Below are 22,353 nucleotides of genomic sequence, written 5' to 3' on the forward strand. Positions count from 1 at the left end.
TTGATGGACATCAATCTTCAAGTCTTGCCACATTCTCAATTGGACAAAGTCCGGGCTTTGACTGGGCCACTCTAGGACATTCACTTTCTTGTTTTTAAGCTACTCCAGTGTCACTTTGACTGTGTGCTTGGGGTCATTGTCCTGCTGAAAGGTGACTCTCCATCCCAGTCTTCGGTCTTTTGCAGACTGAAGCAGGTTTTCCTCAAGGATTTGCCTGTATTTAGCTCCATCCATTTTGCCCTCTACCCTGACAAGCTTCCCAGTCTCTGCTGATGAAAAACATCCCCTATAGCATGAGGCTTCCACCACCACGCTTCACAGTAGAGATGGTGTTACCTGGGTGATGTGCTGTGTTGTGTTTGCGCCAGACATAACGTTTTGCATTTAGGCCAAACAGTTCCATTTTTGTTTCATCGGACCACAGAATCTTTTGCCGCATCTTTTCAGAGTCTCCCACATGTTTTTTTGCAAATTCCAAGTGGGATTTTACATGGGTTTTTTTCAGAAATGGAGTCCTTCTTTCCACTCTTCCATACAGGCCAGATTTGTGGAGTACCTCAGCTATTGTTGATACATGGACAGTTTCTCCCAGCTCTTTCAGAGTTGTCATTGGCCTCTTGCTGGCTTCTCTGACCAATGCCCTTCTTACCTGGCTGCTCAGTTTGGGAGGATGGCCTGCCCTAAGCAGATTCTGGGTGGTGCCGTATACCTTCCACTTCTTAATGATCGACTTGACTGTGCTCCCAGGGATATTCAATGCCTTTGAAATATTTTTATACCTGTCCCCTGATCTGTGCCTTTCCATAACTTTATCCTGGAGTTGTTTTGAAAGCTCCTTGGTCTTCATGGTTCTTATACACTACCCAACTGTGACAGGTGTATTTAATCTGAATTCATGTGAACCACTTTTATTGCACACAGATGGACTCCATTTAACTTATTGTGTGACTTCTGAAGGCAATTGGTTGAGGTTATTTAGGAATGCTTCCTATAGGCACTGTAACTGTTTGTCACAAGTATTTCTACATATTTTATGATGGATTTTTTTATAGTTGTGCATGACTCACCTATTATACAGAAGAATATCTGGAACCCAAATCTGGTCAGATGGGAAGCGCAGGTTTTGAACTCCTGGGTATTCAGAATGATTCCAGGTAAGGTATATGTCAGTCCAATACTGTAAACAAGAATTGAACAGATTAATATATGTCTTCATCAAAAACAAATCTAGGTACAGTAGCATCCAATTCTTTCATGTTACTGTCAATGATTTAATCCTGATATTATTATGTACACTGATCATTTGAAAATTTAGAAGTACAGTATTTTAAAGTTATCCTTTTTAAAACATATATTATATTTAGAATCTCAAAATGGTAAAGCTTAGTAAATATGCTGGGCCCATCCAAGTCAAAATTCTTTGGATTTCTAAAGCATTAATTCAGGATCTACTGTTCTTTATCTTCACACCACAGGTACTGTAAATGCCAATCATGCAGGATCTTTGAATCAATTTTTTTTTATTTACTTCATGAATATGAATACATTTGGAAATAACAAAAACTGTGACAAAAATACATTACAAATCCATTATTTTTAATTGGTGCCACAAGTAAATGTCTTGACTTTATCCTTCAATTAATTTCTATGGTTTGTGGTTGTTGTATCTACTCATTAGTTGATGTTGTAGAGCTTGGTTTTTATATTAGGCTGGGTTTCTTGCTTTCCTTAAGGACGCTGTACACTATAAAACCAATTCAATATACAGGTGCCAATCTAATTAACACCTGTCTTTTTGTTTGTTTGTTTGTTTTTTTGTTCCCAGACTGTTTTAATAAACAGTACATGGTTTTACAGTAAAGCTCCTACTTTGCTCAAGATGACATGCTCTGCTCAAGCTGTGCACAGGTGGGTTGTAAGAAGGGGTACTGCAATGCTCACAAACCTGAAGCTTTGGCAAACCTGTAAATTAACCAGGAGATAGACATAACATCTCTTTTCTAATTGATTGCATTGCATTGAAGGTCAGGTTGACCTGCTGGTAGCTTTTTGAACTAAGAAAAAAGCTTTTAAACATGCCAGTCTAGTGAGCTAAAGAATAACAAGCTCTATGAAAGGAGCCAATATGAGTAAAAGTTGAAATAAAATAATTTAGCTAATGTAAGTGTAATGAAAAGCAAGAAAAAACAAGTAGTTTAATTGGCTCAAGAATGGGTTCACATTAGAAAAATAAGTTTGATCTGCAAGCATTCCTTAGGCTAAACACAAGTACTCTAGAATAATTGAAACAGAATACGAGTGTAAAAGTTTTATTATAACAGAAGAAATGTTAAGTTTGAAAATAAGACAATATAATGCAGGCTGTATTTGATAACTTTAGTATACAGTATACTTGCTGAAGGAATACAATTAATTTGTAATCTCGACTTTGCCTGCTTGTAGCAATGCGGTACTAGGCTTGGGTAGATAGAGAAAATGAGTCTTGGCAACTGAAGCGAGATTCATTGGTCATCAGCAGTTTTAATCTAAGGTCTCTATAATGAGTGCTCTTTTAATATTAAACTAACGAAAAGTACTTTTTCATAACAGAAAAAAGGAGTTAATGGTGTAATGGCCATTACCTCAATATAGAAATTAATGAAAACCTGGCAGTAGAAACAAGATGGTAAAATAGTGTGGGGCGGTTTTCTTAGATCCAGTAAGAATTTGATACATTTGGAAAAATGCTTACACTAGAGTTTCAGCTTAATTAAAACTAACCTTGGCAAGAGAGGAGGTTGTCTGAAACCTGCCTGAACAGGGGATTTTTTAGAAACAGAGAGAGAGCTCAAACTTAGTTTAAGAATTAAAATGCTAAAATGAGACTTACATTCAACTATGTTTTCTATAGCCTGGATTTAAATGAAAATAACTGGATCTGCAACTGTAGACTTTTGTCATGAACTCTCTAAACAGTCTTTATCCAGTACTATTGTGTTAAAACACATCTATACATGAAACAAAGCCAGCCTATTGAAAACAATGTCTTTTGATGCTAAGAGGGAAATATATTTTAAACCCAGGTTGGAATAACAGAGCTGGTGTTGTATGGTGTTGTATAAAAAAAAAAAAATATATATATATATATATATATATATATATATATATATATATATTTTCTCTCTCTCTCTCTCTCTCTCTCTCTCTCTCTCTCTCTCTCTCTCTCTGATGGAGGATTTTGGGAAGGGCTTGCAGAGAGGTGGAACGCCGGTGCGGTAGGACCGGGAAATTTAAAACTTTATTTATTCATTTATTTTGTTAGTTTGTTTTGATAGTTACTTAGTTGTTCTTTTTGGGGTGTGTGTTTGTTAATAGGTTAGTGGTGTGTGTTTGGAGATCCCGTAATAGGGTCTCATTCAGGAGGGCTGGGGGCTCTCACCCGCTGACAAGGGGTCCGTCGCCTGCCTGCCCCCGGGGTTTCGGTGGAGGACTGCCTGCTGGCAGTAGGAGAGGTGATCGGGTTTGAAAATATTAGGTCAGTGTCAAGAATGAATAAAGTGCTGGTAATATTTTTACTGGAGGTGTCGCTGGTAAACAAGCTGGTAGAGAAAGGCTTTATAGTAAAAGGTGAATTTGTTCAAGTTTGCCCTCTAGTAACCCCGGTAATGAAAGTTATTATTTCTAATGTGCCCCCGTTTTTAAAAAATGAGCCATTAGGAAAGAATTTGTCTCATTATGGTAAACTTGTGTCCCCAATTAAGGGAATCACGCTGGGTTGCAAAAATAACAGCGTTAGGCACGTCATGTCACTTAGAAGGCAAATCAAGTAATAAATGTAGCCTGGAATTTTAATGTAGAGGGGACGAATTGTGTGGTGTTCGTCAGTTCTGAGATGGTGAGGTGTTTTTACTGTGGAGAACAGGGACACCAGAGGAAAGCCTGCCTGAGAAGGGAGGCTAAAGCAGAGACAGGGCAGGATCAGGGCGATGCTGGTGGGAAGGAAGTCGGGGGTGTTGGGGTGAGTGGGAGGAAGAGTTGGCTCCTGCATCGCAGCTGCAGAGCGAGCCCATGCTGAGCGAGAAGGAGACGATCCAGTTGCCGAAGGAAACCGTAGCAGAACCACCAACACCAAGGCCTCGCATAAAGAGACCCAGCCCTAGTCTGTCACTGACAGGTTCGGAGGAAAATACACCTACTACTGAGAATGGTAAAGAACCATTCAAGGTAGTAGTTAAAAAGAAAAGATTTCAACAGAAGGCTGCAGAGCTGCTGGATGGCAGAGGGCAGCCAGTGCAGAACTCTGAACGCGTGCAGATAGAGAGACTGTGAGTGCCAGACATGGCATCAATCCCTCCCAATGTGGAGGAAGAGAACACAGCAGATGGTGAGCCGGATGCAGTGCAATATTCTCCCCTGGCTGAATCTCAGCAGCCTGAAATAGTGATGGCTGTGGCAGAGACTGATGTCGAGGAGTCGGAGGGAGCTGCGGAGGAGTGGATTCTCAGGGCGCGCGAGAGGACAGAGCGGAAGAGATGGAGGGGGAGCACTCTGACTCCTCGCTTATCTCAGACATCCCTGAAAGCCAACCCGTCAGTAAGAAAAAATTACACACGCTTGAGCAGGTAAATGATTTTATAACAGAAACAAAAGGGAAAAGGGGAGTAGAAATAGAGTTTTTTCCCTGATTTAAGGTTATTTCTCCACTCCGCTCACGTTATCACAAGGAAAGCAACAATAGAAGAATTTGATCAGCCAAAACGTTATAGATTAAAAAAAATTGTTCAGAAAATTAAGAAGGATTTTAACAGTGGTTCAAAATCTCTTGTTTAGAAATGGCTGTGTTTTATGAAACTTATTTTATTACTTGTTTTAGTCTGTTACTTTTTTTAGCCATGATGGAAAAGTGCGTTTTTCTTTCTTTTAATCTAAACGGCTGTAGACAGTCTTTTAAGAGGGCATAGCTAGTAGAGTTTTTAGTGCAGAAGCAGGCAGGGGTGGTGTTTCTGCAGGAAACACACTCTGATCAGGAGAATGAGGAGGCGTGGTGAGCATAGTGGAAGGGGTTGTGCGTGATGAGTCATGGCGTTAGTATCAGTGCAGGGGTAGCCGTGCTTTTTTAAACCCAGTCTAGGGGCAGTTTTATTAGATATGGAAGAAATCAAGAAAGGGAGGATATTAAAAGTAAGAGCTAGGCTGGGCAGTACAGTGTATGTTTTTATTAATATTTATGCCCCCAATAGAGGGGGGAAATGAATTTTATTTTTGAAGAAATTAAAGCAAGCTTTTTTTAATATTAATAATAACGATGTGGTGGTACTAGATTTTAATTGTACTGTTAATTTTAATATTGATAGAAATAATGATAAACCACATAATCAGTCCTCTAGAGAATTGGCTGCAATGTTAGAGTTCAGTGACCTGGTTGACATATGGATATGTCTGCACCCCAGTTCAAGACAATACACCTGGTCTCAATATCACACAAACTGTACATATATAGAACGAGACTAGACCGGTTTTATACTTCTAAAAATGATTTCAATAAATTCATCAAAGCATTAATCATCCCCAGTAGTCTCTCCAACCACCACTGTCTATTAATTACAGTAATAATTCAATCAGAACCCCACAGAGCATCTTACTGGCATTTCAATGTAAAATTACTACAAGATGTAAAATTCAAACAACAATTCAGACTTTTTTGGATAATCTGGAAAAAAGAAAAAGCACAATATAAAGATTTAAAACAGTGGTGGGACAATGGCAAAATACAAATAAAATGTTTTATTTATAGTGTATTGTCAACAATATACTATAAATGCAACCAGGTCACTGAACACAGCCGTGAGAGAGCTGGAGTCAAAAATCCTCTTCCTAGAGGAAAGTTTAAATTCAGAATTTAAAGAACAGACCCTGGAGAACCTAAAAGAGCAGAAACTCATGTTGGAGAGCTTGCTGAAGGAAAGGGTGAAGGGGGCGATTGTGTGTTCCAGATTCATGGAGTTGAGAGACATGGATGCCCCCACCAGTTTCTTCAACCTGGAAAGGAAGAGAGCAGACAATAGACGGCTGTGCTGTATCAGGACTCCTGGTGGGAAAGAACTGCACACCCAGGAGGAAATCATCAGAGAGGAGGTGCGTTTTTATAAGGAACTTTATAATAAAGACCTGTGCAACCTAGAGGACACTGAGCGGCTGCTCCAGGGGTTACCCAGCCTCAGTGAGGAACAACAGATTCAGCTGGACGCACCGCTGACCCACCAGGAGATGACCGCCACTGTCAAGCAGCTCTCCAGCGGAAAGGTTCCCAGGATCAATGGACTGCCAGCTGAATTTTATAATATGTTCTGGGACATAATGGGGAAGGATTTGCTCCAGGTTCTGAGAGAGAGCCTCAGTCACAAGGAACTGCCTCTTAGCTGCCGTAGGGCAGTGGTTACACTGCTGCCCAAGAAGGGAGACCTTTGCCAGCTTAAGAATTGGAGACCCGTGTCACTTTTATGTTCAGATTTAAAGATTTTATCAAAAACAATCGCTAATAGATTAAAAACAGTTATTGGAACTGTGGTACATATGGACCAAACATATTGTATACCGGGTCCCTCTATTTTGGATAACTTGTTTTTTATTAGAGATTTTTATCTGTAAATAATGTTTGTGATTTTAATGTAAGAATAGTCTCCCTGGATCAAGAGAAGGGTTTCGATAAAGTCAACCACAGCTACCTCTTTAAAACACTGGAGGCCTTCGGGTTCGGCCCTGGTTTTATCTCTTATATTCGGCTTTTATATTCCAACATTTTTTGTATTTTAAAGATCAACAATGGGCTGAGTCAGCCCTTCCCAGTGTGCAGGGGTATAAGGCAGGGCTGTGCCCTGTCTGGTATGCTGTATTGACTGGTTATACAGCCCCTGCTGCTCCTGCTGAGTCAGGTTAGCTGGATGGACAGTCCCCTCCTCGCCCTCCACACCCTCCTCTGCCACAGTGAAGATGTCTGCCTACGCAGATGATGTGACTGTGTTTCTGAGTGGGGATGCTAATATCCAAGCACTGCAGCAGACTCTAAATGAGTTCCAGAGAGCATATTCTGCCAGAGTAAACTGGGCAAAATGTGACACCTTCCTGTCGGGCAGCTGGAATGAGGACACCCCTCCTGTCCTGTCTGAGAGATGGAAGGGACTGCTGGCCCAACTGTCCTTCAAGGACCAGGTGCTTGCTATTAATAATCTGGTGGTCTCTACCATGTGGCACAAGCTGGTATTCCTGGACCCACCTCGGGGGCCTGGTGGAGGAGATCCAGAGAGTGCTGCTGGAGTTCTTTTGGAGTGGGAGACACAGTTTGAGGCCGACAGTCCTGTACCTCCCTAGATATGGGGGGGGGGGGGGGGGGGGATTGTCAGCATTTTCAGCAGGGTGGCAGTGGCGGTTCAGAGACTCCTGTACACTGAGAAGGAGGCTCATTGGAAGTGGCTGGCCTGTTTCCTTCTCAATAGAGTTGGGGGGCTGGGGTTAGGAAAATACTATCAGTTTTTGTAAAGCAGGACTTCCTCCTTTTTATCAAAGTATTTTAAATGCTTGGTAGTTGGTGAGGGTGGAAAGGGATGTGGAGTCCTTGACAGGGCAGGGCCTGTTTGAGGAGCCCCTATTTTTTAATCCACTCTTTCCAGTTAAGTTCCACCAGTAAATGAGCCAGTTTTTAAAAGCAGGTGTAACCATGACGGTCCACCTGTTAAACGCTGAGCTCTCCTGCTGGCTAACTGCCTCCCAGCTAACTGCACAGCTAGGCTGGCACTCCGAGAGGCTTGCAGAAAGACTAATTGGTGAGTTGAGGGGCTGCCTCTCCCCGCGGCTCAAGGCAGTCCTGAGGGAGGAGCTGTCCAGAGGCACAGAGCAGAGACAGCTTTCCTTATTTCCAGGGATGATTGTGTCACCAGCAGTAGGTGAGGAAGGAGAGGGGGGTGGAGAGAATGGAGGGACTTTGCTTAAATTGCAGAATGTGGAGGAAATAGTCTTTCATACAATGAATAGCAAACATATATACAAACTGTGTGTTAAAGCCACAGAGTATAGTAGGCTAAGGGGTCGAGTAGACTCCAAGTGGAGAGCTTACTTATCTGTAGAGGAGGGGCACAGGCCGGTGTTGAGGTGCTGTACAAGCCGCCCCTCGCCAAGAGAGTGGGGGACCTGCAGTGGAAGATTCTACACTGCACTGTGTCCACAGGCAGGTTTCTCCATAGAGTGGACCCCAGTATTAGTGAGCAGTGCGCTTTTTGCTCAGCAGAGGAAACTCTCTTTCATGCCTACAGTGAGTGTGAGAGGCTGCGGCCACTTTTTAATTTACTGCAGGGAATCCTGAATAATTTAGGGGTTGTTTTTAGTAAGGAGCTTTTTATTTTTGGGGTTCTGTACAGTTTTAAAATGAAAAACAGGTGTGTTCTTATTCATTTTTTAATTGGACAGGCAAAATTGGCTATTTTAAAGACAAGGAAAAATCAACTCTCTGGTTTTGGACTGACCAGTTTAGTGGTTCAGTTCAGGGTGCTCGTGGTCAGCCAGTTCTGAGTAGAGTTTGAGTATCTTAAACTGGTCAGTAACCTGGAGGATTTCCAGAAGAGCTGGTGTGTGGGAGACACCTTGTGTGCTGTGAGTGAGGAGGGGGAGCTCCAGTTTTTGTTCTAATTTTAATTGTATTTATTTTACAGTGTTTTTATTTTGGCTTTAATCTGTTTTTTTATGATCCTTTCATTTTGTTTAAAATCTGTTTTTAAGGAGAACATGATACATTTTAGGATTTTTTTAATTCTGCTGAGGCAGTAGGAATCTTAACATTTGTTGTGTTTTACCTTTATTGAATTCTAATGGATGTTATTTGGAATGTTTAAATAAAGGATCTTAAAAGTCAAAGTCTCTCTCTCTCTCTCTCTCTCTCTCTCTCTCTCTCTCTCTCTCTCTCGATACCGAGGTTTTTCTGAATATATTGTTCACTTAAAAAGAAGAGCTGTCAAGGCAGATTAATGTTTATATTTAATTAAGATTTCTGAATCATGAAGCAGAGAAAACGTTCTATAAAAGCTGAGGCAAAATTCCAGTCAAGTAGCATTCAACTTGTTCATACAAGCTGTTTGTCCATTTGCTGATGATCTCAATGAGTCTGTGATTTTCTTGATTAATTCAAAGTTGTCTACATGTAGAAGCCCAGTACATGAACAATCCACTTACAGGAGTTCAAAACATCTGTGTCCTTAAACACAAAATACAACTGACTTTTCTGAAAGTCAGTTGTAACTGGTAAAAATTTGACTTACTCCACAATTAGATTTTTTAATAAAAATTTTAAAGGACTGGAGAGAATGTAAAGCCTGATGGTGAAAACTGTGTGACAGATTTGTGAAGATAAAGAAAACCCTGAAATAAAGAGTGGAGTCAGAAGCTTGCGACCACACTTTGCTGGGAGTTGCCAGTTGCTCTGTGCAGTGTGACTGCAGGTCTTTCTGCAGGTATCGCTGCATCGCTGTGTATTTTTGCATTGAAGTAATGGTCCCACTCTGTTTAACAGAGCGTCAAACCTTTCACCTGTCATTCTAAAAATGTCTTGCACGCATCTACCTAGTTAATGTATAAAATTCTCCCTTTCAGATAGGTACAAATTCATCGCATCTGATAAAATGTCAATTTGTCCAATTACGCCTATCCATTCTGTATTTAAAGTGCAACAGCTGGTCAGTTAAAAAGGCTGCAACACAATGAGTCCTTCGTACAGCAAACAGTGAAGCTGTACTGTTTTTATAGCTGCATGTGCCTGACATATCACATTTATCTGCAACAGAAGTATGAACCAACCCTAAGAAGAACGATATCTGCATTCACTGTCAGTCAGAAATATCTGACTGCGATGGCAGCTAACTAATTAAAATCTTGGCGGCAACTGACTCCAGTGAAATTTGACTGAGGACTCCGACTGACGGCGACAAATTGGGGGTCTAACACACACACGCACACGCAAACAGTGAATATCCTTTGATGAGCTAAGTACACCATTCCAATTGCTGGAATACGGTACAGTTTCTGAACAGAAAAGCATTTATAGTCTTTACCATATTACTGCATAATGAATGTGATAATAGCATATCAAGGAAAAGCCTAGCCAAAAATGTAGGTAGTAATAAATATTCACTGTTTGCAGCTTGGTACAATCTATTGCAACTATCTCAGAGAAATCTATTAATTGTTAAACATCAATCATCGATATGCAGACAAAAAAAATATATATTATGAAGGAAAAGTTTAAATGCAACACCACACTGAGCATGGCTTGCTTTCGTAGAACTTTATTATGTTCCATTATGTTCCCTTATAATAAAGAACACAATAAAAACCAGTGAAGCACACATTAATATGGAAAAAGTAGTATCATGAAAAGTTTTTGAATAACTGGATTATAATACTTTCAAATTAACTATAAGGAAATAAAAAGGAGCTTACCAACTGCAACCAAGCATTTGTCATCAGCACTTGATTCTTTTCATCCTTAAAAAAACAGAAACAAATCTCATTACAACACTGAAAATGCATATTAAGCCTTACACACTACTTGATTAGAAATTTTGGAACTTTTATCCACTAAGCAGGACACTCCATTGTAGGACAGTACAACATAGTACAATGTCTGGCTTTAAAAAGGTGAAACTGAAGGAAAAAACAACATGTAAAATGTTTACAAAAACAATAAAGGCACAATTTACCAGGCTCAAATTGCTGTTGTAGTTTATCTTTACTTACCAACTATGGCACTTAGGTCTTATCTTCCAGCTGCAATGAACTACCAGATAGTAATGTCCTTTAAACCTTTGCGGTCCATTTATTCAGCACCTGTTTATTGAATAGTACCATATCTAAGTTATTGATCCAACAGAGCCCTTTTTTTAGTTTAGAGTGACTAATTATTATTTTATTTATTTTCCTCCAATTTGGAATGTCCAATTATGTTTTTTCTCCTCGCCACAGTGTGTCCTCAAACAGCATAGATGTTCTGAGGGTCTGTGAGCATCGTCTGATCTCACAAGCCTAAAGCCAGAACCGGTTTCCGATCCCCCACCCTGGGCCAATATGACGCCCAGTTCGTAGTCCCCAGCAAACTTCGACCTCTTTGCACAGCCTGGACGTGAACCGGCACAAGTCCAAGTTGTATGCCTCATCCTGGGCTCCCAGCAACAGCTCTTAAACTGGATGAGCCACACGGGACCCACACGTCCCCAGTACAGCAGTAGTACAGCCTTTTAAATAGTGTGCTGCAGTATCGTGAGCACTGCAATGTGACCAGCATAATGTGTTATTATCCAAATGGTATTTTCTTAACTTCTGTAAGGAAAAGCAACATTTTCTTTAAGAATAAGATTAATATTTTATTGCAGCTTTATTCCAACGTTTAACATTGCACCACATCACTTTCGGTTTCACTATACAATTTATGGCACACAAAAAACAAAATATTGAATTTTTCTGTTTCAATAGGTTGAGTTCAAATAAAAATGTCGGTTCTTAAAAGAAACAATTATATTTTCTGTTAGAGACTAGAAACAAAAGAAGAACAACAATTGTCAGGTTTACATGTCCAAAATTGATACTCAAGGTAAAGCTTTTGATTTCTGTCTCTTGTCCTTATTAGTTCTTGAGGTGCATTGTCATGCCGAGGGGGGGGGGGGGGTAATTGCTGCTTGCCTAAGTGACACTACTCTGACACTGCATTCTTAGTAATACGACATACCAATGTTAGTGTTATAAACCAATACACACTGGTAATATATTACAGTACTGTAGGGAAGTTTGTGTTTTCCTTCCCCAATTGTAAATACACCATGTCTACATCTTTGGGCTGTCAGTTTCCAGTTTTCTATAAACAGAATCAACAGAAATTAGCAACATTTTCTGGGGTATTCCATAGATGACAGTTTTCCTTGTCCAAGACATCAGATGACACCTGAAAAAACATCATCTTGACATGCTAATTGTTTATGCCTGGCCACCTGGCATGCACCATTATACATCAACGTACATGTCTATTGTAATGAGTTTACCTGTCGACGCATTAGCTGCTGACCATATTTTAGAACAAGACTTATCTTGTTTGTCAAGACTAAAGGGCTTTAATTACAGTATGTCCCTTCATTATTTTTGGTTTATACCATTTTGCAAATTGAATTATGCTGCTCTGCCAGCTTTTCTAAGGTCATACAACACAAGGCCACCTTTTTTAAGGTCAGACTGTAATCATAACGTTTCCTCCTCTGTTTCTATTTTGAGATCTGGGTTTGGATTTACCTAAATGGGTGCCGAGCAAGGATTGCAAAGAAATCTTATCGTCCCTTTCTTGTGGCAACTTTATAGTCAAAATTACTCAGCATTTTAGACACACTCAAAACTGGAACAAATACAACATAAAATATATACCTGTAAAGGGAATTAGTAGATTTGTGATACTTAGATACGTGTATTTTAAATAGCTGAATCGTTTTAATTAGGACTGTCATTCGTATTGAATGATTTATAAGCTGCTTGGAAGAAAATGTTCTTTTCACCCTGGATGGTGAAAGTTTTACTGCAGTACACGATGAGTACTTATCAAACCATATTGTGAAGTTGTAGGTGGGAGCAGTTGAATATATATGGAGGAAGCTTTGCACTTTATATTAACTATATATTGAGAAATAAACTATACATGTATATCTAAGCAGAATACATAATAATAAAAAATTTAAAAAAACAAATATATACAATATACAGTCTTGTGTTAAAAAAAAAAAGCAAAAGGTTTTGATGGTTTCTGAAGTACCATACTTTATAATGTTCTGAAAAAAGGACACCAATTCCAAGATGCTACTGTAAACAATAGATTTTCTTGCGAATTTCAACAGGAATACTGTCAAATACAGCCAAAATAAAAATGGTCCTGGGGGAACATCCCACTGAAAAATGCTTGGTCCTTAATACTTAACTACAATAGTGCCCATCAGTTTTCCTCCCGAATGTCAGAGCACATCTTCCAATCCCACTGTCTAGCCAATCGCCTCTTTCCACCCAGGAGCTCGAAAAATTGTACAAGTGAGAAACTATTAAATTAACCTGTTAAAATGTTTTACAAGCCATTATATTAGATGGCATCTTTAGACTATTGAAAAGTGTAACTATTCAGCAAACTCACTTTTTCATAACATCAGTGCATACGTTTCACGTGTCCTGATTGTATTACTGACAACCTTCTTCAAAAAAGGAAAGGACAATCTGACAGACAGAAAATGCTTCAGAAATCATCCAGGAGGCCCATTATCATACCAGTGTTTTAGTCTAAGAAACAGTAGAACTTCGAAAAATGATTGGCAGAGGCACAAAGTTATGTTATCCTATAATATACACAACTGGATTCAGGAGTCGGCTGAACTTTTCAGGTTTCAAAGCGTTCTAACAGTACCTGTCAACAGTGTAGATGAAAAATGATCCAATTTTAAAAAAGCATTCTAATCTGGAGGGTGACTGGTACGAGAACTGTAATGTTATATTGTCGCCATATTTTTAAGTTTAAAGCCATTTTAGCATTTGCTATTTCTATATTTTCATAAGACCTAATTCCCTAGACCTACTTAATAATACACTGGCAGCTGTCCTGAACTGTCAACTAATTAGAATGTAGTCAAGCACTCCCAATTTCACTGCTGACAAAGTCTAACTCTGGGTAAATGAAACCCGGTCAACCACATCATGGCCTGCAGCCCTGAACCAAATGCCTTGCCCTGTTTCTTTTTCTATTTCAGTATTATAAAGATGAAATGCCTCATTAATATGCCTCATTATATTATACATATATTCCTCTAACTCACTGAAGCCCATCTGTTTCTCTCTCTCTCTCTCTCTCTCTCTCTCTCTCTCTCTCTCTCTCGCTCTCGCTGAGGACTGTGGGATCGTGGGAGGGGCTTGTGTAGAACAAGTGGTGTGCACTGTGAGTGAGTAAAACTTTTACTGAAGTTACATTAATTTTGTACACGTTTAGTTTTATTTATTTATTTGTATTATTTGAGTTTTTTCTCCTGGTTTGGAGCCGCCATGGGTTCCAAATCGGGAAGTTTTGGGTCACTGACCCGCAGGCACGGATTTAAATGTATTCCAGACAGTTCAGTAACAGTGGAGGAGTGTTTGTTAGCTGTCGGGGAGAAAATAGGGTATGGAAATATAAACTGCTGCAAGAATGAATAAAGGCATCGTTGTTTTTCTTAGTAGTGAACTGTTAGTGAACAGGATTGTTGAAGAAGGTTTGTATATCAAAGAAAGTTTTGTCAGCGTTTTACCTTTAGCTTCCCCTGTCACTAAAGTTATCCTTTCAAATGTCCCGCCTTTCATTAAAGATGAGTTGATTATTAATGAGCTACTAAGATATGGAAAAACAATGTCCCCAATTAAACCTATTTTACTCGGGTGTAAAAACCCAGATGTTAAGCATGTCATGTCTTTTCGGAGACAAGTTTTTGTATTATTGAATGACCCAATTCGCCTGTTGAAGTTGCGTGGACTTTCAGTATTGACGGTAGTAATTATGTTATATTTGCCAGCACAGAATCAATGAAATGTTTTCATTGTGGAGGACAAGGACACCTTAGAAGGTATTGCCCTCAAAAAAATAATAATACTGAGTACCATAAGGCAAGAGAGCCAGCAAGTGGGGAGGACGGAGTCTCTGAGACAGCACCGGGGGCTGAGCAGCAAATGCAGCCGCCAGCGCAGACAGTGAGACCCGAGCTGGCGCCTCGACTGAAGCAGGGATCGGTGCGGAGGTCAAAGAAAACAATAAAGAAACAAGAGTTGAAACAGTGAATACCCCAGATGACACAGGTTTTCAACTTGTTGAAAAAAGAGGAAAAGACGTGTGGCCACCCCAGGAAAGGTAGCTGAAGAAGGGCAGTCTGTCTGGAACTCTGAGACGCTCCCTCAGGGCAGCGGTGTTGCTGCAGCTCAGATCTCTGGGACAGGAGATCAAGGTAAAGCTGGATCTCAGTGTAAACCTGCGATAACCCCACGTTCAAGGGAGAAGGGTAACAGCAGCGCTGCAGTTCAGTCCAGCACTGAGACAGCCTCCAGATCAGAGGACCTGTTGCCGGATACAGTAGCTGTGGATGACGCTGAAGAATCTGAAGAGGAGTCGGTGATATCAGAGATGGATGATGGAGGAGAGCTCTCTGACTCCTCGGTGCTGCTCTATGATGTTCTGCCCAATCCGTCTGGTAAGAGTAAAATATATCCAGTTGATACAATATCAGCGTTTTTAGATAAAACCAAAGGGAAAAGGGGAACTGATTTAACACAGTTCTTTCCTAATATCCAGCTGTTTATCTACTCTGTAAAAATAGCCATGAGAAAAGCTACGTTAGAGGAGCTAGACCAAAAGAAACGGTATCGTTTAAAAAAAGTAATAGTCTCTGCAAGAAAACTGTTGAATGATAACAAACCGAAGACATAGTAATGGATTATTTAATAAGACATTTTCATATAGTTTTTACTTTGTTTTTGTTTTTGCTTTCTTTGTTTCCTATGGAACAAATTCAGATAGCTACTTTTAATGTAAATGGTTGTAGGAGTGTCAATAAAAGAGCACATTTATTTCATTTTATCACACAGAAGAGAGTGAATGTGATGTTTTTACAGGAAACGCATACATACAGTGTGAATGAGAGTGAGTGGCTGAACGAATGGAAGGGGCGGGGCGTCTTAAGTCACGGTTCTAATGTCAGTGTTGGAGTAGCTGTGCTGTTCTCCCCAGGGCTGCAAATAGATATTTTATCAGTTAGTGAGGAAATCCAAGGGCGCCTTTTAAAAATAGAAATGTTTTTTAACTAAGATTGTTTTTATCAATTTATATGCACCAAAAAAAATTAAATCAGGTTTTATCTAATTGTAATCCTGCACATATGATTTTAGTGGGGGGTGATTTTAATTGCACAGAATATTTTATTATGGATAGGAATCATGAAGAGCCACATCCCCAGTCTTCAAAAGAATTGTCTGCTGTTTTAAAAGTTCAAAGCCTGGTTGATGTCTGGAGGAATTTATATCCCAAAGTAAAGCAGTACACTTGAGTTAAAATCAATAATAATAATCAGATATCAAAAGCGTGACTAGATAGATTGTACTGCACTAAATAAAATCTTAATCAGATTTTTAAGAGCAATATCATTCCCACTATGCTGTCTGATCACCACTGTGTGTTACTTATTATTTGCCTGCCTTTTGCTGCTCCCTCAAAGTCAAACTGGCATTTTAATACTAAATTATTGGAAGACAAGCAGTTCTTAGATCTTTTTAAAGCATTTTGGGTCTCCTGGAGGCAGCAGAGTATGAAATATAGTAGTATACGACAGTGGTGGGACATTGGAAAAATACAAATTAAAATTTTCTGTCAGCAATATACTTTAAATACAACCAGGGTTTTGAACCAGACAGTTGAAGAGCTTGAGAGAGATATATTGAGAATAGAAACAAAAATCACTCTCGATAGTGAGGAAAACATCTTCCAGTCTCTGAGAGAGAAAAGAGAAACTCTGAGCAGCCTACTGGAGGAAAGAGTGAAGGGGTCCCTCATCCGCTCTCGTTTCACGCAGCTAAAGGACATGGACGCACCCACCAAATTATTTTTCAATTTAGAGAAGAAGGTGCTGGAGAGTAAGCAGCTGTTTTATGTGCGTCTGCCCTGCGGGAAGGAGGTGCACAGTAAAGAAGATATTAATAGAGCAGCTGTGTTTTTCTACACCCAGCTGTTTAGTGCCGAGCCCTGTGATGAGGAGCAAATCACTTTACTGCACCAGAACCTGCCCAGCTTATCTCAAGAAGAACAGCGTCCCCTAGAAGCCTGTTTGACAATGCATGAGCTGACGGAGGCAGTCACTCAGGTGTCACCAGGAAAAGCCCCTGGGATTGATGGCCTTCAGGCAGAGTTTTATAAAAAGCTCTGGCCAGTGATTGGGGAAGACCTTTTCCGGGTTTTACAAGAGTGCATTAGAGAAGGAGAGCTGCCTCTGAGCTGTCGTCGGGCTGTGATTACACTGTTGCCAAAAAAGGAGATTTAAAAGAACTAAAAAATTGGCGCCCCGTCTCACTTTTATGTTCAGATTATAAAATATCTTCAAAAGCCCTGGCCAATAGACTGAGGGAATGCATTCACACCGTGATTCATAAAGACCAGTCATATTGCATTCCTGGAAGGACAATATTTGATAATATCTTTCTAATCCGAGACTTTTTAACTGCTAGTAATCTTTTTAATCTTGATTTGGGGATTATTTCTCTAGATCAAGAAAAAGCATTTTAGGGTGGATCACAAATATCTTGTTAAAACATTACAATCTTTTGGTTTTAGTCCTAATTTCATTTCTTTTATTTCCCTGTTGTATAAAATGTTTTAGTGTTTTGAAAATGAATAATAGCTTGAGCTGTCCATTTTAGGTGTAGAGGGATTCGCCAGGGATGTTCCCTATCAGGCATGTTATATGCTCTCTCTATTGAACCTCTGCTTTGTCATCTTAGGAGAAAGCTGGCTGGTCTGAGAATACTTTTTACACCTAATGCTCCTCCAGTCAAACTGTCTGCCTATGCTGATGACATTAATGTCTTTATCACCAGTCATGCTGATGTGTCAGCACTGAGAGACAGTTTGGACATTTTTCAGAAAGCCTCATCGGCCAAGGTGAACTGGGGCAAGTGCAGCACGTTCCTGTCAGGGGAGTGGTGTGGAGCCGGCCCCCCAACGCTCCCTCAGCTATTGAGCTTGGGGAAGACTGGGATCAAGGTTCTGGGAGACTACTTGGGAGAACGACAGTATGAATCCAAGAAATGGGAGGATTTAGCAGAAAAGGTTAAGGGAAGGCTGCAGCGTTGGCGGTGGCTGATACTTCAGTTGTCATACAAGGGAAGAGTTCTTGTGATCAACAATCTGGTGGCCTCCATGCTGTGGAACAGGCTGGTGTGCCTGGATCCTCCCTCAGGGCTGATAAATGAGATACAAAAAGTGCTATTGGAGTTTCTTTGGAGTGGCCATCATTGGCTAAAGCCAGCTGTCTTGTACCTGCCCCCTGGTGAAGGGGGTCAAGGGTTAGTGGATGTATGCAGTCGTGTGGCTACTTTCCGGTTGCAAGCAGTGCAGCGTTTGCTGTTTTTACCAAAGCTAAGCTGGAGAAACATCGCCTTCTCTTTCCTGCACAGAGTGAGGGAACTGGGCTGGAATTGGCAATTGTTTTTAATAAATCTATCTCAGCCAGACACCAATGAACTCCCAGACTTTTATAAGAACATGCTCAATGCCTGGCGAATGGTGAAGGTGGAGAGACTGGAGGATTATTTGACCGTAGGAGCATTGCTAGAGGAGCCTTTATTTTTTAACTCCTTGTTCCCTGCAGATGGTTTCCAATCTGGGGCGTTGTGCTCTAGTTTTGCAAAAGGGGGCATTACAAAACTAAAAGATTTACTGCAGGTGAGCATTGGGAGGTGGAGAGAGGTGGAAAGCATGACCAAACAGCTGGGAATTCACTCACTCAGAGTACTAGAGAATCTTTTGAAAAAGCTCAGAGACTCTTTATCCCCTTGGGTTACAGAGATGTTGAACCAGGCTCTGGGAGGCACTGATGAGCAAGAGTTGGCTTGCCCTTCCTTTTTAGTGTTCCCAGCTGTTCCTGAAAACCTTGGGGAAGGTCTGTACAGTATTGAGAGGCTGCAACAGCTTCCTGCACACTCTTCTGGAAAAAAGGAGCTGTACACACTCTGTGTTAAGGTGTGCCATGTAAATGCGTTAAAGACACTGCCTGATACCAGGTGGAGAGCTCATGTGGATTGTGTAGGTAGTACTGCTCCGGCCTAGAGGTCTTTGTATAAACCACCTTTGCCTAAGCGTTCAGGAGATCTACAGTGGTGCATTCTTCATGGCATCATAGCCACTGGGCGCCACGTCCACCGTATTGACCCTGTGGTTAGTAAAGACTGTGTTTTTTGTGGAGAGGAAGAAACACTGTTTCATCTTTTTACTGACTGCAGAAGGCTGGACCCCTTGTTTAATGCTATTGCTGAATTGCCAATTTCTTTAAATGTGATTTTTACTAAAGAATTATTCATTTTTAATTTTCCTTACAGTCACAAGACACAATTTAAAAGTGCTTTAATTAATTTTATATTTGGGCAAGGAAAATTATCAATCTGGAAAACCAGGAAAAACAAGCTGCAGGGGTCGGGAATTTATAACGCTGAGTTAATGTTGAAATTGTTGTTGAAAACAAGAATTCAAATTGATTTTGCTTATTTTTCTTTAGTCCATGACTTACAGAGTTTTCAGCAGCGTTGGTGTGTGAATGAGGGATTGTGTGTGCTGGGGGAGGAGGGAGAGCTACAGTTTTTTGTGTGAAATAATCTGGATGTGTATGTATATACAGATTTATCTAATTGGGGAAATAAATATATATATATAATTTATATATATATATATATATATATATATATATATGTTTTTATATCTGTTTTATATATAACCTTGTTTATCTTTTTTTTTAAAAAAAGGATGTTATTGTGAATTAATTATTTTATTTGTTTTTTCAAAATGTTTTCAATAAAGGACCCTTAAAAGTCGTCTCTTGCTCTCTCTCTCTCTCTCTCTCTGATAGGCTTCAGTGAGTTACAGGAAAATAATTCCATCTAGGGTTTCTGTGACATCATAAATCACGAGACCGAAGGTCGAGTAATCTACAAACTGTCATAGAAACCTGAGATGGAATTGTTTTCCTGTAACTCCATGAAGAGGCACATCTATTATTTTTTGTATTACATGGATACCTTGGTGATGCTAATATAAAAGAAGATGAGGTTCAGCAGTACAGTTTTTTTTTGTTTGTTTTTTAAATGTACTGTATAGATCTCCTATGTCGTTATCCGTTAGTGCTTCAGCTTTATTTGGATGATTGCCTTTACCTTGTTTTAATTTCCCATTCCTCTCCAGTTTCTCTGAGATATGAATGTATTATGTTTACATAATTTTTCCTTTTTTTATGTATTCTCATTTTGTTGATCATTAATGAATATTTCTGTCCTGTGGATGTTGTCAAGTGAGAAAATGAGACATTTTGTGTTTGAATTGAAAGTGATGGTCTCGAGGACTAGAATGGGTCAAAGTTCAAGTATATTTTCCTCTAGAAGAATTATCACTTTATAACGTCACTACTGAGGTATTATGCCTTCGTATTCGGATATGCACAAACCACGCCTCCCTCTGCAGTCTGTGATACTGGCAGCCAATCGATGTGGGGAAGAAGGTGGAGTTGGTTTGAGTCAATGCTTCAGTTCAATCGATTCGAGAGGACTATATCGATCATTTTCGATGATGTCATAAATCACCTAGCAACTGTCCTTAACAGAGATGGCGGCCATGTTGGTGGGGTCATGTGCGAATTTTACCGATACACATCATTGAACAATGTCGGAAACGGCAGCATTTTCTCACTATTTTAGGAAATTAGATGGATCATCTAAGAAAAGATACAGTGAAAAGATACATATAATTAGTAATCAAGAAAAGAATCAGGCTAAAAGAATTGAATCTGTTCAGTCTTGAACAAAGAAGACTACGTGACGTCCTAATTCAAGCATTCAAAATTCTAAAAGGTATTGACAGTGTCGACCCAAGGGACTTTTTCAGCCTGAAAATAGAAACAAGGACCAGGGGTCACAAATGGAGATTAGACAAAAGGGCATTCAGAACAGAAAATAGGAGGCACTTTTTTACATAGAGAATTGTGAGGGTCTGGAATCAACTCCCCAGTAATGTTGTTGAAGCTGACACCCTGGGATCCTTCAAGAAGCTGCTTGATGAGATTCTGGGATCAATAAGCTACTAACAACCAAATGAGCAAGATGGGCCAAATGGCCTCCTCTCGTTTGTAAACTTTCTTATGTTCTTATGTTCTAAGATCCGTGTGGTATTTCTGAGCAAAGATGGAACCAGGATGTACAATTATTGCCAAGCTTTTGTTCCGAACATAATAAATTATATGATTAGTACACCTACCCCATATACTCCCATGAAGATTTGAGATACTACAAAGGACTGGAATTATGCAACCAGTTTATCTGTGGATGGGTTAGAGAGGTGAAGACGTTCATCATAAACAACCTTTGTGTCATTAAAACTTTTACCAATGTTGTTTTTTTTTTATCTTATTTGTGATACCATGTTACATTTACACATAAATTAAAGACCCAAACACTATAATAACTTCAAATAACTACTATGAACTACTATTCAGTAATGCGGTAAGAGTAACAAACCTAAAATGAAATGTCGTGAACATACTCTTGAGGACAAGTAGCTACACTCCTTCCGGTCTGCCCTTGACGTATTAGCTGCCACTTGCCTAATCTTCGTTGCGTTATGTCTTTTATTTTTTCTCCCTGCAATTGTATGACCCTCGGCAGCCTATAAAATTAAATGTTGTCTCGTCCGTGCCTACTGTAACAACCAATGACTACACAAGTGTTCACCATTTTTTAATAAAAGCAAACTAAACTATTTTTACGGTCTGAACCCGCTTTAAGTGAATCAGAGAAACGGCTTGCCTGCCCACCAGCTCAACATGCGATAAGGATCACGTGACTTGAAAGGTCATTCAAAAACTTTTTATAGGGAAAAGTAAATTTGGAATTGTGCATAAATTTCTTTCACCTGTCAAGAAAAAATTGTGTTGTCATAATATAAATAACATTTTTTTGGAGGGGGTAGGAATGTTTTTTTCAAATGTTGTGAAAATATAAATTTAATATTTTTGTAAACAGTTTAGCAAGATGCCATTGTCTCTATGTATCTTGGGGAAAAACACTGTCTTACTGAGGTTTGAAATTTTAGAAAAGTTTATTTGATTTTAAAAACATTTATTTTGTTATTTTATGTTGTTTGTTTAATACAATTATGGATGCTTCGTGACTGTCTGTTTACAGCTTTCAGTCTCTTTAGCTTGCAGTGCTGTTCCTTTTACCCCAAAATCTAAATGGTTTATATTTATTTTAAAAAGGCAGCATTTCTCTGCTTTGCCTAAGCTTGCCTCAGAAAATTCATTGCAGATTTTTTAAATTATTAAATCTTTTGATCGCTACATTTTGATTTCACTAGCTGTCTGATTGTGAAATAAGACATTTGTAAATAATAAGTTCAACTAATAATTTCTTACGATGATCTACTAGTATAGCTCCTTATAATAAATAGTTTTGATTGTGTCTTTTTTTTTTATATTGGTGCTGCTTTCTCTGCATTGTAATCGTTTCACAAAAACAAAGAAATACATTATCGCTCATTCCACTTTGTTGTTA

General features: G+C 39.5%; 1 protein-coding gene across 1 annotated transcript in view; it reads right to left on the reverse strand.

Annotated features, from left to right (window-relative positions):
• Positions 1-22,353, reverse strand: part of chrna8 (cholinergic receptor, nicotinic, alpha 8) — a 68,499-nt gene that overhangs the window by 31,035 nt on the left and 15,111 nt on the right. Inside the window, exons 3-4 of the mRNA XM_041218926.1 lie at positions 10,462-10,506; positions 1,068-1,177 (exon numbers count right to left, since the gene is read on the reverse strand). Coding sequence (XP_041074860.1) covers positions 1,068-1,177; positions 10,462-10,506 — 155 coding nt within the window. The remainder of the gene's footprint in view (positions 1-1,067; positions 1,178-10,461; positions 10,507-22,353) is intronic.

This window comes from Polyodon spathula, chromosome 2 (genome assembly GCF_017654505.1).
Source record: "Polyodon spathula isolate WHYD16114869_AA chromosome 2, ASM1765450v1, whole genome shotgun sequence".
Lineage (NCBI taxonomy): Eukaryota > Metazoa > Chordata > Actinopteri > Acipenseriformes > Polyodontidae > Polyodon > Polyodon spathula.